The sequence below is a fragment of the Fonsecaea nubica genome (assembly GCF_001646965.1).
Source record: "Fonsecaea nubica strain CBS 269.64 chromosome Unknown Scaff80, whole genome shotgun sequence".
Lineage (NCBI taxonomy): Eukaryota > Fungi > Ascomycota > Eurotiomycetes > Chaetothyriales > Herpotrichiellaceae > Fonsecaea > Fonsecaea nubica.
The window spans coordinates 1-18,739 of NW_019173753.1; the positions used below are offsets into that span (position 1 = coordinate 1).

At 53.5% G+C, this 18,739-nt stretch overlaps 3 protein-coding genes across 3 annotated transcripts; 1 reads left to right on the forward strand and 2 right to left on the reverse strand.

Annotated features, from left to right (window-relative positions):
- Positions 1-3,375: 3,375 nt before the first annotated feature.
- Positions 3,376-9,050, reverse strand: AYO20_09086 (hypothetical protein; the record flags this gene model as incomplete). The annotated part of the gene is made up of 5 exons (XM_022647358.1): positions 3,376-3,693; positions 4,903-5,115; positions 5,174-5,277; positions 5,331-5,501; positions 8,861-9,050. 5 exons carry the CDS (start codon positions 9,048-9,050, stop codon positions 3,376-3,378), a joined length of 996 nt encoding a protein of 331 aa, XP_022496632.1.
- Positions 9,051-12,073: 3,023 nt separating this feature from the next.
- On the reverse strand, positions 12,074-13,306 carry AYO20_09087 (hypothetical protein; the record flags this gene model as incomplete). The annotated part of the gene is made up of 2 exons (XM_022647359.1): positions 12,074-12,711; positions 12,892-13,306. 2 exons carry the CDS (start codon positions 13,304-13,306, stop codon positions 12,074-12,076), a joined length of 1,053 nt encoding a protein of 350 aa, XP_022496633.1.
- A 3,735-nt stretch (positions 13,307-17,041) lies between these two features.
- Positions 17,042-18,468, forward strand: AYO20_09088 (hypothetical protein; the record flags this gene model as incomplete). Its single annotated transcript, XM_022647360.1, has 2 exons — positions 17,042-17,195; positions 18,218-18,468. 2 exons carry the CDS (start codon positions 17,042-17,044, stop codon positions 18,466-18,468), a joined length of 405 nt encoding a protein of 134 aa, XP_022496634.1.
- Between the last annotated feature and the right edge of the window lie 271 nt (positions 18,469-18,739).

Here is an 18,739-nt window from a genome sequence, read left to right on the forward strand (position 1 = left end):
ACGACGAGAGCTGGTGAGCCAGATGATAAAATAAGACGGCACAGCAAAATGCCCCCCCCCCCCCCCCCCTCACCCAAACAAAGTCGATGCTACAGATGCCGCAGATGCCGCAGATGCCGCAACGACTTCTCAATTATGCCCTATTGCTAGTAATCTACAGTGTATAGAACAATCATCTAGAAGCGAATCCTACCTAATTACGCTTCCACAGACCTCTGCAGCAGCAGCGGCGGCGGCGGCGGCGCCACAGACTCCAAAGAGCAAAAAAGGAAGTTGTCAAGCGCAAGCCGGTCGAGGTCCGCAAGGTGTCAGGCGAAAAAGCCTTCTGGCGAGTTCTCCTGCAAAGGGCAAGGACCACAGGTAGTCGCAGCCGGGGGAAAAGTTCTGCCTCCAACAGCTCTCCAACCGATTCGAGATCTCGGCCAACCGTCGCAAGCATCGAACGTAAATCTCACGCTCCTCGTGCCGCGGTCAAGGTCTGTGACCGCTCCAGTGTTGCCTTGATGGCTTGGAGGGCTTTCGTGTACTCTTCCATGTGGAAAAAAGGCTTCCGAAGTGGACCGCAAAGCATAACAAACCTCGTCGCTTTGTTTGTTTACGGTAGTTTCGAAAGCATCGACCGACTGCTGGGACCTGACGGTAGCTTCGGCCAAGTGTTCTCGATTCAGGAGACCACTTGCGTCGTCGGTAACTTGCTGACCGTCTCGAGTATCGGCAGCGTTCCCTGCCTGAGCCAACAACTACGAGTCTTTGATGTTTTTTTGTCGTTGTTCCTTGGTGATTGCGACAAGTCGGATAATTCGGCACGACCGAGACTTCCGGGGTCATTGCCGCGACGGATTGGCTCGACTAGAAGACGTGGAGTGTCGGCCAGCTGTACCTGAGCGTCGTTCTTCGCGTCGTTAACGATAATAACGAAGACGTGACCGGTAAACCTCGACGTCGCGTGTCGGTAACGGAACTCGCGCTCGCGTCTCTAGTAGATATTGGAGATAGAGCTATCTAAGCTATCGGCGACGAAGACGGCGGGCTATACATCTTACTCTCCTGACTTCCACTAAGATAGGTATAGCGCTAGCCCCGGTAGAGCTCCGAGACCTTCCTGTGATGTCGAACCTTGTCGCCGTGGCTAGTGGGCAGGACCAGCACGTTTTCTGTCACCGATTCCCTCGAAGACACGACATTAAACTATTTCTACCCATCGTCAGACCGTACTGGACGTCCATGCTGGCTTTCGAGGCCCATTCCGCGTCGGTGGATTGGTTGTTGACGCCACCATTCACGTCGAATGTAGGCACAAACAAAAGCTATAGAAAGAAGGGACGATAATGAGTCGGATAGACTGAAAAACAAAGTGTAATGGACGTTTAGGGAGGTGGCGGACGGAAAGGGCAGCGAGACAGTCAGTCAGTCGGTCAGTCAGTCGTCGTTCGTTCATTCATTCATCCATGAGCTTCTCCGCCTAACAACTGCACGTACCGCGGCTGTACCTCCTCCCCCCTGCGGCTTACCGTATACAGCCTCGGGAAGGGCAGCGAGTTACTCGGCCAGTCGCTCAGTCAGCTGGTCAGTCGAACGGTTCATTCATTCATTCATTCGTTCGATTCTCCGCCCACAACGGCACGAACTACGGCTGTAGGATCGAACAGTCAATGGCAGAAACAGCCGGCCGGGAAGGCAGTCAGTCGGTGAGTCATTCACTCACTCACTCATTCATTCATTCATTCATTCACCTCCTAAAACGGCACGTACCACACCACGGCTCTACTTCCTTCCCCAGAGACTTACTGTGTACAACCACTGGGAAGCCAGCTAGTCAATCAGCCAGTCAGTCATTCAGTCGTTCATTCATGATTTTCTCCGCCAAAGATGTTCCGTGCCGCACCACACCACGGCTGTCGTACTTCCTCCTCCCCGAGACTTCCCATATACATACCACCCGAGGCTCCCGCATACATGGTACAGCAAGTGTCCCTACTACCCCCGAGTGCCAGCTGGGTACGACGCTGGAAAGATTGTTCTCCCGCAAAGACTTTGATGGATGTTGGAAGAGGATAGAAAGAACCCTGCGCGGCATTACTATTACTACATGACACGTCTATATCTGCCATCCTACCTACCCGCCAATTCAGTCCCCTGCGATCTAGCGCTACAAACAAGAAAGAGGACGTACGGCAGGTGACGAAACCCTGGGGCATTATCATATCGTATCGTCAGCCATCGATCTCTCCACGCCCTACCCGGTTCGCAGTGTATACGATTACATGCCCTTGAGCTTTCAGTCTGGTCTCAGCCCGGCAAACCTCCATTGGTCGACCTTTGAGGGTTAGGATCAGGAAGAAACTTGTCTCGGCCATCTTTCCTTTACAACTCTTGCCTTTCTGGGGCAGTGAGGACCTTTCTCACTGTTGCGTGAGCCAGATACTTTGTCACCATTACAGATTCGTGTTGAAGCATGTCAGCGATTTGTAGAAGGCTCTGTCAGGCTCACTACATTTTGGGCTCCCATCGATATCCGGAACCTGATCTGTTTCCGCATCTCGGCTTGTTCTTCGGCTTGTTCTTCGAGAGTGATGCGGTACATGGATATTTCTGCATCGACAATGTCCGTCTTTTGATTGCGAATAGACATAAGCACGCGACGGGCCTCTTCCAGCTTGCCGTGTTGGAGATACCAGAGCGGCGACTCGGGGCAGAGAAAGGTCAGGAAGCCAAAAGCCACTTGTCAAGTTACGACAAATGCTGATCCGAACACACATGGAAGAGCTCATCATCCCCGACGAGTACCTCCCGCCCAACAAGATTCTCTTCCTGCGGGATCTGCCGGACAGCTACGATGCAGACAGTCTGAGTCAGATATTCAGTCGTTTCGAAGCATCGACTGCCCGCCAACGGACGGATCCTCTGCTGCACCGCATCCTCGACCGAAATTACCGCGTCCAAGCGACGCCGCTCACAAGTGAGCATCATGCAAATTGGCCATCGACAACTCGTGGAACCTAGACCTACCGCCTTGCTGGAGTTTGTCGCTAGGGGTTTAGTTTGCCAGCCTGGTGTTTCAGACTCTACTTGCCTGTCAAGAGTGAGAGCGATGGGCAGTGCCGCGACCTTGAGCCTGCGGGGGGATGGTGGGTCGAGGGATTCTTCGTGGAAGACAGACGAGGTGGAAGCTGAAGGAGAGTCGATGATATTTTGCCAACCTCCTTGCTCGACTCCTTGCTCGACTCCTTGCTCGACTCGGCAAACCTCGTCCTATTTCCTCGCCGTCACCGCATAGACAGCCCTCCTGATGTTACCTATCACCCGCTAGACTGAGCGTGTTCCCCTTCGCTGCCACCTCGTCCATGACCGTCGCGAGCCACTTTCTGAGGATCCTCAAGCTCTCGCTCGCCGGATTTTTGGGGCCAGTGGATAACTGACGAGGACCAGCTCGACTTCGGTGTCGGTGTCGGTGTTTTTGTGTGGGTCGTTGGCGTGTTTGCCACCATCATTCTCGCCGACAACGAGCGGATTGCTACTGGACCGGCGTCTCGCGAGGTCTTGCGCAAGCTGTGCCACGAAGCGCCAGTGTTCGGAAGAAGGGGGCGATGGGAGCCCGCCGCCACAGAAATAATGTTCTGCGCCAGCCACAGGTCGATGCCACCGGTTGTTCCCACATACAGAACTTTTCCGACTCGACTTTTGCTGATCAACCTGGCTGTGGTCGGTCAGCACGACAGCTGAGGGTCACGATTCGAAGAGGAAGGTCACGATCTGAAGAGGAAGGTCAGCTGCACAGTCATTGACCTCTTTGACTACCGATCTTCTTACCCCGTTCGTTCGCCATCTCCAGCGCGGGGCGAGATTCGATAACGTCAGATCCTGTCAGATTTTGTCCTATCCGATCCTGTCCGAGCCTGTCTAACGCTGTCTGATCCAGTCTGATCCAATCTGATCCAATCTAATCCTGTCTAAGCCTATTCGAGGCTATCCGAGCCTATCTGATGCGGTAGGATCCCCTCTGATCACCCCTGATCCCCTCTGATCCCTTCTGATACTGTCCGATCCAGTCTGATCCAGTCTGGTCCTGTCTAAGCCTATTCGATCCTCGCCGAGCCTGCCTGATGCGGTCTGATACTATCTGATACTGTTAGAGCCTATTCAAGCCTGTCTGATACTGTTTGATCCCCTCTGATCTAATCTGATCTAGGCTGATCCTGTCTAAGCCTATCCGAGCTTGTCTGATACGGTCTGATACTGTTAGAGCCTATTCAAGCCTGTCTGATACTGTTTGATCACCCCTGATCCCCTCTGATCCCCTCTGATGCTGTCTGATACTATCTGATACTATCTGATACTATCTGATACTATCTGATACTATCTGATACTGTTCGAGCCTAGTCGAGCCTATTCGAGCCTATTCGAGCCTATTCGATCCTGTCTGATGCTGTTTGATACTGTCTGATCCCTCTGATCACCTCTGATCACCTCTGATCACCTCTGATCCCCTGTGATCACCTCTCATCAACCCTGATCCTGTAACGCTGGGACCCGGACATCCCAAGAAAGCGAAAGATCCTAGCTAGACCTGGCAGACTGGTTGTGAAAAAGGGTCGTGCTGCACACCTTTGGGATGGTGAGGCTATCACTCGAATGAGCCAGCCAAGGCGTATGATTGCTCGAAAGTAGCCGATTGGGCCGCTTGCTACTTTACACGATACTTCCTCTTCATTTCAGCGACAAGACGGGATGGTGTCGAGCCCCATGCACGAGGCTCGATACAGCAGGACTAGTGGGCAAGTCGAAGTTCCAACGTAACACGAAAGAGTCTTGATTAGCGAGGCCACTCCAAACCTGTTCTTGCAGGTCGCCGATCTCACCCCCTCAACCGCCTCAAGTGACGCTACACGAAGCCGGTCATACCACTTCAGAACCACCAAGCAGCTGCTGTGCGTGAAGGGGCAGAAGGTGGACGACATGTCGCAGTGGGTACAGCAGCAACAGCAACAGCAACAGCGGCGGCGGCGGCGGCGGCGGCGGAGGGAGAAGAGCCAGGTAACTGAGAAGCCGTTCGATCTGAACACCACGCACGGTCTTCTTCTGTTTATCTTCTGTTTGACCTCGATGCAAGAGACACTGTTCCCACGTCAGATGACGGTCTGGCACGATCGATGCAGTTCAACAAGCCACATACCTCGAGTTTCGTGGCCCGAGGCACTTGGCTGCTCTGGTTGGCCACCTGTTCGGCCATATCGCCTTCGTGGCCCAGAACATTCGAACTCTTCAAGCTCGTGGGGACTGCCGGTTGTATGCCACGCTGATTCCGTGAACGAGATCGATCAGATTCGCACAGGCAGCGGCAGCATCCTGGCGAGCCTGCGCTGGTCTCACCTCTCCAGCCTCCTCCAGATCCTCCTCCAGATCCTCCTCGACTTCCACGGGGCCTCTCGCCGCCACTTTTGGGCTGATTCCGCTTGTCGTCAACTTTGTCCGCGGCATCGCAATTGGAGGCGTCCAGCCGTCTGGCCATCGCGCAAATCGTGCTCCTGGCCAATATGCGAGATTGTTCTGACTCTTGCAATCAACGCTTTCCGGCTCTTGCCATCAGCCACCTCCATGAACGTCTATCTCACTTGTTTTTCGGTCTATCCGACTCATCAGCATTCTTCCTTTTATAGCTTTTGTGCCTACATTGGACGTTGAAGATGTGTCGAGAGGCTGTTCTCGCTGAGCCGTCAACGATTGTTCATGGCCCCCTTGGCAACTCAAGAGACGAGATTTCAATCTCCAGAAGTGGACATGAACCGTTTGGATGCCTAGATGCGCCTGACTACGTCCAACTGCGCCTCGTATGCAGGCATACTAGAGCAGAGACCATGAGGCGAAGACTGGGGAAGCACTTGGCTTCCGGGAGGTGGTGCGAATCTACTATCTGGGGCAGGATGTCGGGGGTTGTTCTTGAGACTGTTGAATCCCTCTCTCTGAAGCCGCCCAAGACTATCGGATACCAACAAAGCCATCGCGCGGCTAGAATGGCGGCACCGCTGCGACTCCGTTTCATCTCGATGCCGCTACTTCCTTGACGAGACACCATTCACTCGCGAGACGTCGATTGAGCGCATCCCAAGGGCTAATTGAGCGCTCACGGGTGGTCCTGATGACCTGGGCTTTTCGAGGGTGTTGAACCGCCAGAGGGCATTGCTACTGCGTTATCCGAGACTATTTACGTGGAGATACAGTAACGAGCAATCTATCAAGCTTACAGAGTGGCATTACAGGACGCCGTACTTATTGTGTGACGTCCTGTTCTTTCCACTACTACTATTGACGCTGGATGCGGAACTACTCACTGGCTGTCGCACCGATACGCCCTTGGCAAAAGCACCAATGATTTGGATTCTTGCTCGCTACTGGACTCTACTCCCTCCATTCTCCTGTCTTCTCTCCCATGAAAACGTCAAGTACCTCCAGAAAGAACGGGCGACAGCAAACGCAGAATACACCCGCAAAAGGCCCCCAAAGTCGTGGCGCTCCCGCGACTCATTACAGGCAAAAGGGCAATATTCAAGTCCCGTCTGAAGATCTTGTCAGTGTTGATGATACTATCGAAGATCGGGAGATCGAGAGGCAGTTGGACAGAGCGGTCCGTGGCCGAGCGATACATTCATTGCCACGCGTGGTCGAGGATGAGTCTCCGGACCGAAATCGAGCATTGCATTTCAATTTCCGGCTGCCGGAGCTTTTCGAAATTGCCTGGTCCAGTCGTTTACCGTCATCGCCAGCAATCAGGCTACGAAGCAGAGCAGCTTCATCTAAAACGGGCCCGTCAGAGCCAGACAGACAAAGGCGGCGCGGCGCCATCACGTAACCAGCTACATGACGATAAAAGAAACAACTGCACGCCAAAAGCCAAAGCATTTGCGGAAAGGAGCTTCATGCGGAGCTGGGGCTTCTAACGCTGCCGCTGTCGCTGCCGCTGAGAAGTGTTCACCGGTAGCAACGCTCGCTGTGCAATTTTATACATGGACGCTTACTTCGCTTGCTGCGTGTACCTTGTCCACCACTACCGACAAGGCGGAATAAGAGGCTGGATTCCAACCCAGCCGCAAATTGGTCTCGACAAACTCTCTCCCAAATGCTTGCAATGTCAACCTCTCCATAGCAACGTCCCAAACTTGAGACTTCTAACCTCCTGTCTGTCTTCGTCTTGTCTTTCCTCCTCTATATTCCACTATTCTATTCCATTTCTCCTCTACTCTCTTCCATTTTCCTGTCTTCTCTCCTCTTCTCTACCTCCACCGCAGTCCTCTAGCCACGCTGTGGTCTTTGTTCTGTCTACTCCTCATGTATCTGCCAATATCCTTGTCTATTCGACCCTCGTTCGTTTTGCCTTCCTATATTATCATCTTCTCCAATGGCTTTCGCCCGAACTTTCTCCTCCTCTTCGCTCTACTTTCCTCGCCTCTACCACCGCGATAATCCAGGGTCCTCGGTCTACCTGCCTCGATACTAATAATGATCCCGCTGCCTGCGCCACACCCACCGTGTCGACGCCATCCGCGTAGTATCGCAGCCTCATTCCATACCAGCCTGGTTAACACCATGCCAGCCTCGTCGGTCGTTGACGACACCTGTGCCGCCGCTGTGGCTCTCGTCCGTTGGACGGTTTTGGCCTGCGACTCAATCTCGAAGAATTCCATTGTAATGTGCAACATGCCGGTCCATGCTATGGTCCAAGGAACAAAGGAATCGTTGCTGGCCCCTCGCTCCAAGCCCGCGTTGTTCCATGCCAGCGTTGTTCCACCCTATCTGTCTGTACTCAATACCTGGCTATACTACTCTGTCTGTACTCACTACCTGCCTAGGTACACCACTATCCTCTGCTCCTCCTTGTCACCGCCCGTGATGATATGCGGTCGCCTCGGCCCATCTCAGGCTACGTCTCCAAGATTGCTGGCCAGGGTCGGCCAAGGCGCCGCTGCTTCCCAAAGCCAAACGATGAAAATTCTCCTGCTGGACCCCGAGATCCAGTTCGTCCCTCGTATCCCACCGCAACCTACTCAATCCGCCCTCCTTCAGCATCGCGATCTACATCATTGACAGAATCGATAAGCCCTGCCCTACCCCGCGAACTCATGCGTCTGGATGATGTGGAGGCGAGATTATCAAAAGTGGTAGCTACGGCCTGCCTTTGAAAAAGGGTGACACAAATAACTTGAGGGAGTGGACGGACGTTCGCTTCATGGTGACGGTGAAATGGGCGGCGGGGTTGGCATCTGAAGAGGGTGGTACACTATCGACTATCGAGCAGTCATGTCCGACAACCAAGTGGTGATGGTGATTGCAAGTCGAGGATGTGATTGAGAACAGGAGGACAGGTGGAGATTTCCTCCTGTTCCGGGTTGCGCCGTGATACTCTCCTCTTCCTCCTCTCCTCTGGCATACTGCCTGTTCGACTCCCCCTTTTGGTGGGCTGGTCTATCATACTGCCTGTTCTCCTTTCCCTTCTGATGGTTGATAGTGAGGAATGAGGCCGGCACGTATCATCATCAAACCTACCAAATGGAGCGAGTTCAATATGTTACATACCCAGGCAACCTGGCTAGGTTGGAGGATCGAATCTATTCAGTCATTGGCAGAAACAGCCGGCTGGGAAGGCAGTGAGTCAGTCAGTCAATCAGTCAGTCGTTCGTTGAGTCACTCATTCCGTCACTCCGTCAGTCTTCATTCATTCATTCAGGATGGCAAGCCTCCACTCAAGCTGCCGTTTAACGTCACACAAAACCCTTGCGATGCAGCCACGAAATTTCCTCGGGACGACGAACTCCCCATGTCGAATTTGGAAGAAACGGTCGAGGCGAATCCAAGCTCACACCCCTACCAAACCCGCGCGCATGGCCCCCAAACAGCTGTTCCAGCTGCTTCCAGTCGTCCGAAACGTCAATCTCGAGGAACGCGACACGCGGCGGCGGCGGAGGAGCGGTAGGATACCCTGTGACGGCAGGAGTCTGTCCGCTTTTCGGGGAGCCGTAGTACGAGGCCTTCCCAGGAGCAGTCCATTCCGGCGCCATGACTGGCTACAATCGACCAGTTTATTGAGGATTTCCCAATTTTGCTGTAAACCAGGTCTGCCATCTCCTCAAGGAAGAGTTTGATATAGAGGTCCATCCCACAACCGCTGGCAGGATCGAGGTCTCCGGGCTCAAGACCAAAGGTCACCGACGGCCACTATAGGCTCTTCTGACGGTAATTCCTCGTTTTGCGAAAAGATCTTCAGGCCCTTCTTTATCTTGGTGACGAATCCACCACGGCTTTTTGAATTATCTATTCCAAGCTCGAAATCCTATAGAAAATAGGTAGGAAGGCAAGCAGGATTGGAAAAAGGGCTGACGGGGTTGATTGGGTGCCACAACTTTCCTCCGCCTTGTTGGCCACGCAGAGGGATAGCAACGACAACACCCTCAAGGATACTGTCTCCCGATCTCCAGTGAACTCGCAAAGGACACTCCAGTGCCACCGGAGTCTGTACAGCTGAGCTAGTCACAACACAACAGGAAACACTGGGAGACCTGATCAGCGCCTCAGGCTCACGTTCAACAAAGCCCCGAACGGCCCGAACGCCTCGAACACCTCCTACCGTCTCGAACGCGTCGAACGCCTCTACCTGGGCGCGATCGCCTGTTCCTAGTCCTGTGAGGGCTGCGGCGCGCGAATCTGAGCCTGTATTTGTTGGCCGAACCTGAAGAGGCGAGAGAGATCGCCTGCGCGGCGCTCAAGGAGAGCAATGTACCGCGGTTCCTACACCTCCCGAGAACTCGCAATGGCTATTCCCGTCTCAGATCCTTGACGAGGACCCATAGCTTGCACATATCGAATGATCTAGATGGGCCAGAATAACTCGATAACCGGACATTGGTAGCCAGGTTTCGAGGCGCAGCCTCGGAGCGGTGATGCTGTTGCTACAAGTGCATCTATCCCTCCGCCTTTCTATCAACCACAGGCCGAAGAACAACGTGAAGGAGTAAAAGGACCTCAAAAACAAGACAAACAGACTCTGCAGTCATGGAACTCTTGGAAATGGCCAAGATTTCATTCACAATAGCCACTTCTGTGATGGTAGGGAAAAGTCCCTGGAACTCTCCAAGAGAGTACAGGTAAAAAAGACGACAGGGACCTCGATACAACTACGTGGATGGAAGCCATTGAGATAGTTGTCATTTCTCATTCAGGCGGCCTGCTATGTTTAGAGTCTTCATCGAACTTGATTTTGGGTCCAGCTATCCGGGAAAACACCTCCTACGTCCACCCCGAACCAATTCTTCTCGCCGCTGTCTGAGAACCTCGAGAAGTTGGAGGCCAGTCCAGTTACACCGCCACGGCTACAGGACTCAAGGCAGGCAAGGCGTAGACGCGACGAGGAGGGAACGAAGACCGAGCGCTACGACTCAGCGTCAGCGCCAGTCGATTGCGGCGGAGGAACCACTGAACGTCGCTACCGGCGAGATCTACGTCCATGAGTGAACTACCAAGTGGCAGTGCCAGAGCGATCGATGTCCGAATGACGGCAGAACCTGTCTACCGATAGACGAGGGCCACGTCTCCGCCTGAATACCCAATCGATTCGCGTGTGGTTCGAATCACTCCGCAAATGGCCTCCGCAACGATCGAAGAGATACGAGGATCGTTACTCCTGAGAGTCATCAAGACAAAGAATAACTACATAAACCAAAAGGGCCGGCAAGACGGGCTTGAATAGCGTGCAAATCGCAACCCGGTAGTGGTAGTGGCGTTCACCATCCAGTTCTGCTCCGGTAGCAAAGGTGCCACGGGCCGCTACAGCGAATTATGAACGCGAACCGCCATTTAACCCACCTTTCCGGCCTGGCGATGACGATCGCAACGTGGTTATCTACCTTGGACTGGCTCGCCAGGCGCTACCCTCACAAACGAACTACAGGGCCGAATTCCGGCGACAGATCAAGGGCATTATTCTACAGGGCGAAGGCTGGGAGGTTCTTGGAAACATGCGAACAATCACAGATTCAGGCTGGGAACGGCATGGCCTACAGAGATAACTTGGGTTACAGACCATCCAGTGCCATTCCTCGCCACCAAAAAAACGCGTGGAAATTGCCCAGAAGAGAGGGGGCCTGAGGCACGCGCAGATGAAAGAGAACCCGCATACAATCCACCAGTTCGAGTGTCATTTGTCGACACAATTCAAGGCCAGGTGATCAGGCCTGCGGGGCGTCCTGTACGTTGTACCAGGAGTTCCAGTTGCCCCAGACGCCGTAGCGCGCGTTGCTCGCCGTGATGAACCGGTTCGGGAACACATTCCTCATGTCGCCGTAGGCGTTGGAGACACCTCGCCCTCGCCACCTCACTATCGACACCTCGTCATCACTACCTCGCAAAGAGAGGTCTTGGGTCAATTTGCGTCACTGTTCGAGGTTGTCGATGAGAGATTGAAAGGTATCCTTGAAGTTTGCGCTCCAGGGAGTCGAGGCCACCCAAATCTTCTTGCTGTTTCTTTGCTTGGTTGAACAGCATCCTCAGGGATGATTCAGGAGCGTCCATGATAGCCTAGCCTGGTCTACTTTACAAAGGCTATTTTGTCTGCGTCTTATGACAAGAATCGGCGAGGCCTTGAGACCGGAGCGGCGAACGGCAGCGCCAGAGGCCCCGTGGCTACGACGACTTGCCCGACTTCCATCCAAGTCCTCGTGCACCGAAATCTTCCTGTGAAAGTGGCAAGTGGCCCAGCTATTGATGGGATGTCGCGATTTCATTCAGAATGTCCTCTCCTCACTCAGCGGTCCCTCGAGGAGGATGCGGCGACGTACAAAGACCCTCTGATTGTCTGACGGTGACCGCACTCGATCGGTGCCTTTGTGACTAAATAAGAGAAGCACCGATTTCCTCGTTCATTGAACCCACCACCTCATTTCACGTGGCTGATTACAAGAGTGACGATGCAGCAAACCTCTTGGGACAATCCACCATCCTCCGCGGCGATACCGACTACGCAAGGCACGTCTACTCGAGATGTGTCGGGATGGGTCTCCGCCAGGGCGTGACCACCGCGTTTGATCGTCTACGAGGCGGCGCGGATGGGCCGGTTGAGATGCTTGAGGGTCTGCCGGTGCGTATTCACTGATGATGCTGAGCGACCGCTTGAACACGTCGATCGCGTCCTGCGGTTGTGTGCCACGTGTGCCATGACCAGATGGCCGGCCGCGAAGGCGCTACAGAGACTGAGCTCTCCCGCGAGAACTCCAGCTGCAACGATTCTGGAAGCCTCTCGAGAGATCATGCGGTGCCCTCGACGGGTCTTCACAGCTTGGCCAATCATGAAGTCCTTGGCCTTGGCCATCGTGACCAAGAAGCCAGCGACCAAGAAGCCAGCTGGGGAGCTTTTAGCCCAAGACAACACCCCAGGATTTGGTCCCTTCAAAGGGCCAGGGCCTTGGTGTGGCGCACCGAAATGATGGACGTGCCGTGCAGGCATCAAGAAAACATAATTGATCATACCCACGTTTTGATACACGCGGCGCACCAGGCAGGGGCATGTTGAGCAAGACCACGAAAGGATCACGACTGTGCGAGCTTGAGCTCCTACCTCCTTCGGGGGAATCATCTTCTGAGACTTCGCTATTCGGCGAGTCGAGCTCTCCGAATCCGTCAGGATCTGGTACTCGCTCACGGTGCTTTCGAAGTCGGGCAGCTCTGCGTCTTGAGCGAGATTATCCTTCAACGCCGTGCTTCTCTTTCACACCCGCGGAGGTTGATTTGGGGACTCTGTACCTCCCCGTTGGACCTCTATTCATCAACTTCTTTGGCTAGGAATCGGCGTCGGCGAATATCCAATCGGCCAATGATCGTGCAACGCGTGAAATGGCTCGCAACCCTCACGTCTGTCGCCTCGGGTTTCCGTCGCCTCTTGCGTCGTGTCATCATCCACTTCCTGCGCTTGGGCGATTGTTCCGTTAGCGAAGCCATTCTGAACGGCATCGTCCCTGGCCCGAAGACTTCCGACGGCTTTCATGGCAAACCTCGTGGCTTTGTTGGTCACATACTGAAGCGGGATCTTCTTGATCTTGACGATCTTGACATCCTGTTCGTCTGCCCCATTCGCTATAGCGGTCGCAATTGCAGTCTTCCTGACAGCTTCGATCGCCTCATTCTCATCTCTGTTGGCCAATATCTCAATCACATCGACTTCGCCTGCTACCTTGACAATGGCCCCGGGTATCAATCCTGTCTGCGGAACGGAAAATGGAACCAATTGACTATCGGAGATATTCGTTCGATAGCTAGGAATACTCATCGATATGGGAAATTCACATGAAAACAGCGTCAGATCGACTATTGGGCGCGAAACTGGCGCATGAGGCTACGGATCAGGCATTGGCCTGATATGGGGAAAGGAATCGATGGGAACCAAATCCACCGATTCCTCGCAATCAACACCAACGAGATCCCTACTCGCGGGCACCGATATCAGCTAAATCAGAGCCTGTTACGTCGGGTATTATCCGTGCCAAGGGCCAGAAATCTACTGTGTCAGCGAACCCTGGTTATCGATCGACCAAGGCATGATTGCGTTTCAAGGCCGTTCCGGAGCCTTTTTACACGATTCGCTGTTGGTACTTGGGCCGCAATCGAACAGAGGAATGGCACAAAAAGAAAGACGCTCGAATCGCCGGTACAATGATGTATGTACCTGAGTTAGGTACGGTATTTGTTGGCACCAACCTTCCAGGTGCCTGTGCGAGACTAATCGCTCACTCAAATGGACGCCAAAACACAGCAATGAAGGCAGGAATAGGCCCGATGCTTTCTCCAGCAAGGACAATAACGCTGTTCTCGGCGTTACCACCGCGTTCAGTCTACAGGAGGAGAGTGGGCCTCAGTTAAGAGGCTCAGGAAGAGAGGCCAAACAAGACCTCAGCGAATGCCGGTCGTCGGCAACCAAGTCCGCAAGGAACTACCTAGTCTATTCCTACCGTGATTGACGCCTACAACCAACACCACATGAACGGCGTTGACCTAGTCGATTAGCTCAGGCAGTCCTTTCCCTGGCCAAAGCACAGCTCCTGAAGCATTGGAAATATATAGATCCTTCGAAGGCACAGATTACAACGCCTGGAGACGGCGATACGGAACCGCCAACTTCATCACCGCTTTTCTAATCAAGTTGTCACACTCCCATTCGCCAACCACCTACGGAGCCATTCGTCTCCTGAAATCGGCTTCAACGCCGCCGCGTGTGGCCACTGGTCCTGGCGCGGTTGCAACACATGATGGCCATTCGCGTTGCTCTGGGATGGGCCGTGCACCGATTTGCCCTGATGGCATCAATTCAAGGGTCATATTCTTCTCTCTCTCTTCCTGTCTTGCATACTTGGACTGACTTTTTCGCAGCTCGCTTCTCGCCACATCTTCCTCGCTACATTCCACGTCCAACTTACGTACCTCCCTCGTCCATACCTCGCGTATTTGTTGTTTGGAAATCAAAAGTCGTGAGCTTCAAAAACCACCACCGCCACCTCCGATTCATACAAATCCATGTCACGATGAACGGGGACCGCTTCGCTTTGCCCACAATGGTCTGTGACGATCTTTGTGGCCTACACCAAACGCAACGCAAGGATACGGATGTGGTCCCGCAGGTGACTGGCTGTACCGGAGAGCATACTTAAAAGCATACTTGGAAACTACATGTCTTCTGTTCCACGTTCAAGAGGCATTCAGTAAATGCCGACAAGAGTCTCACCTACTTGGGTCTACGCAGTGAACCAATTCGCCTTTAAAGACAAAAGGTCCAAACGCCGGTTACACTAAGTAGGGTATCTTCCCCGAACCGCGGAGATTGTCTAGCTAACAGTTATATCATGGAAACAGTCTCGTTCCGGGCATGGAAAGATGAGGCCTTCCGGCTCGGACATACGTACAATAGCTGAAACAATGGCATGGCATCACAGCAGAACGCTTGGAGTGGAGAAAGATGCCGACCCTGCTTTCAGCTGTTCCCCTTGAGCTCTTTGATCCTCTTTTCCGCCAAGATTGTCTCTCTCTCTCTCTGTGTGTGTGTCTCTCTCTCTCTCTCTCCCTGTCTCTGTCTCTCTATCATACATACACACACCGTGTGCTGGGGCCCACGTCAGAAATTCCAAAAGGAGAGCCCTGATCGGTCCAGGGATGCACGGCTGCGAGGCTGAGCGCTCCCACCAGAGTATTTCAATGGCAATGGTAGCACTTTCACCTTCTGTCATCCATCAAGCATAACATCCCCCAAGTCATCATGCAATCAGACATCGAGACAGACAGAACAGAGACAAGATAGCATCGACCATTCATGCGGTAGTTCGACCCCTTCGTTTTCAACCCGAGTCCTTCATATTTACTTGGTTCCGCCATGGCCTACATACGGCGAGATAACCGCGGGCGGCGTACGACCTTTCTATCCACCCTGTGCCATTTGTACATACCGACGATTCGATTCGATACCTCTCCCTCTGATAGCTACACATCGCTTGGAGTAAACCCCTACCCTCCTGGAACCAATCTACTACATACGCATACACCTACACCAAAGTATACCTACACATACGCATACCTAAACGGGCCAGTCAAGCAGCCAAACGCAAGCATCAGACAAACGGCCTCTCAGCCAACCCTTCTGGCGTCTCTGTTTCTGATCATAGCGACGGCTGATACTTGATCATCAGCAGCAATACGTTCGCCCGTTCGCCGCCAAACGGTCATCTAGCTATTAGAGGTGTTGAAACTAGATACCTTGGGCCCACACACCCGCACAATCACACACACGCACACACCTACACCTAAACATACCTACACATACGCATACCTACACAATCACACATCCCGTTGCGCTTGAGACAGCTTATCGTTCCACCAGCGCTTCAGGCTATGCCCTGAATGCGCCCTAATGCCAGGAGGCCTTGCGGCATGGCAGGACTCGGGAGAGGTCCTTCCTGACACCTAGCATCTTGCATATAGACGATCAGACCCTGGCCTGAGAAGAGGCATAGGCAGACAGACCAATGCCATAACCTTACTCAGATCCTGCCGGATCAACACCAAGCCTGTGAGTGGCTAGCTGATGTCTACCCTGTGAAACTAACTCTTTTCTACTTTGGCCCAGGCAAACAGGCCCCCGAAAGAAGAGGGCCAAATCGAAAGCCTTTACTTGACAGCATCGATCGTTCCAGGGAGGAATTGGCCACGGGGCCCCGGGGTCCTGGCCTCGGACACTCTCAACTACCAGGTGTTCGAAATCACCAGTTTACACATATGATCGAGCGCCGCAAGCGCCCTGAGATATTGTGTCTGGGGCCGTAAGCGACCCTGGCGGGTAAGCTGCTTCCAGAGGGCGCGAGACGCTCACGGAACGGCGCTTGTAAGCAGGTAGTTAGTCAACCAGGGCAAGGCCACGGAGGCGGCGCCTGGGCAACCTGAGGTTGTATTCTCTACTGTGACTTCCTGTGATGCCTACATAGGTTATGTACCCAACCAGCAGTGCTATAGGCTATGGACATTCCAAATCCCTATATAAATATATAAATAATAGCAATTGAACCTTTAATTGAGTATGACGTTGCTTTGAAGGCCCATGGATCGACGTCGGGGAGAATGCCAAGACTTTCTTCGGCATTTTCGGCATTGTTGCCCACGCAGGGGATAAGGCCGTTGCCCTTAACCCCATCGGAAAGGTTAGCCGGATCTTCCAATCAAGACATGACATCACACTAACATAGATCGGCCGATTTTGCCCTCGTTGGAAACGCCTGCGGCGCGTGCTTAGATCCAGGAGTTGGAAGCCGGGTGTGCTGGTTTCGTCCATCTAGATACAGTTCATTCCTCGGCCGTCGTCTCTCTTCTTTGCGCCATAGTCACCACTTGAACATGATCATCAAATCCATCGTGGATGTTCTGGTGCTATCTCGGTCCGGTTATACAACGGCCAGTCCTTTAAGAGTCAATATAAAACACAAAGTCGTCCTCTTGACCATTGTACGCCGTCGAAACAAATCGAGCCATGGGAGTTGGCAGTTGCAAGAGCCGAGTTGGAAGGCATCGAAAGAGACTGCAGAAACTACAAAACCCGGGCGGATTCCAAGTTCAGGTGCAGGGCCCGTTGCCTACGGCTATGCCCGACCAAGAGGATATTTTGCAGCGTGACGTGGTCTTTGGTGCGGCATCTCATGTCGAGGTCGTCGCGGACCAGGACTGAGAGGGTCGTTCGCCCCCCAGCGCGGCAATGCAGAGTTCGCGGCCTTCGATGATCTCGTTGCGGTGGCCACTGGATCTGCGATTTTCGGCAGTACGCCTCCTTGTCGTCCAGACAGAGGTCACAGTCTCCACAGACGGCGGCGCGGGCCCTAACTAGCGATCGTGCGTATTCGAGGTCGGCAATATTCTCCACGACATATTGCGAAGCCTATTCATTGAACGTCTTGGAGATGCGGATCGGGTTTACGGAGTGAGAGCTGGCAAAGCTCCCAAGCGAAGTGCCTTTGCCATTGGCAATACCTCGATTCAGGGTCTGGCGGCATCGGATCGGATTTTGACGAGTAAAGATGCACCGGCATGGATCTTTCGAACCCCGGGGCACAGCAGATGTACATGGGTAGCTGAGCCCTTGACTAAGAGCATTGTCTTCGCGTTCCCGACTATCGCGGACGGAAATCATCACCTCTACGGTCTTCTAGTCGGGCACGAAGCGCTCCACGGGCGAAACGAGTCTCCTTCACATAATCAGGATGTGAAATGGTCTACAGCCACGACCAGCAGCAATAGAGCGATTAGATTCGGAGCGAGGAGGTCGTGTGGTCGATGAGTCGTCATCGGAAGTGCTAGAACGGAGCATTCTTGCAATTGTGGCATCGCCCTTTGCCGTGAATTCGCCCATGAGCTGAATCGTGCCACGACTCGTGGATCCAGAATATCGAGACGACAAAAGAGCACTCTGACTCTTCATCCGAGATACTAGCTGGCGGTGTTGGCCGACGAGGTAGGCAATCGTTTCATGTATCTGCTAGGATTGCATTTCCCATCCCGGATTGGTGTTTGAATTTCTTCTTGGTCACTTTCGACAACTTCTTGAGCGACGATACGACCGCAACGAGCGGGAAGCACACGATAGTGACCCCTTGAACCAATCGGAGAGAGGAGCTGGCGCAGGCGAGCAACAGCTGCAACTAACGACGACCAGCGAACCTGCAACCGCCTGCCCTTGTCGAAGACGGAATGTACGAGGCACCATCTGCAGAGGTCTCTATGCCGGATTTGTTGGCCCGAGGCGTGCCAGAAGGTGGATTCGACCGAGAAGTTGTTGGTGATACGACAAGCGCGCCGTTCCGGTTCGAGGACGATGTCAAGATCATCGACAAGCTGCAGTGGCGCGAGACTGCAGGTAGAGAAATTCCCACTTGTTATTCGTACGCGAGCAAGATCGGCCGTTGAGTACCCCGACTACGGCAAAAGCGCCCTCTCTTCCCGGGCCGGACCAAGATGGGCGACTTACTTAGACCAGCAGAAACTGCGGGAAGCCGGTTGATTTTGAGAACTTGAGTTCCTGTTATTTCTGCCCTCGAGGGCCTCGGCGGCGCGAACGAGCTTCTCCCAGATCTCGAAGTTGTCCAAGTCATCGTTCTACGACTAACAGAGTCTCTATAGACACTTTCGAAGCTCCTTGGAGTTACAGCACCCTGTGGCCGCGTACATCCCGGATAGA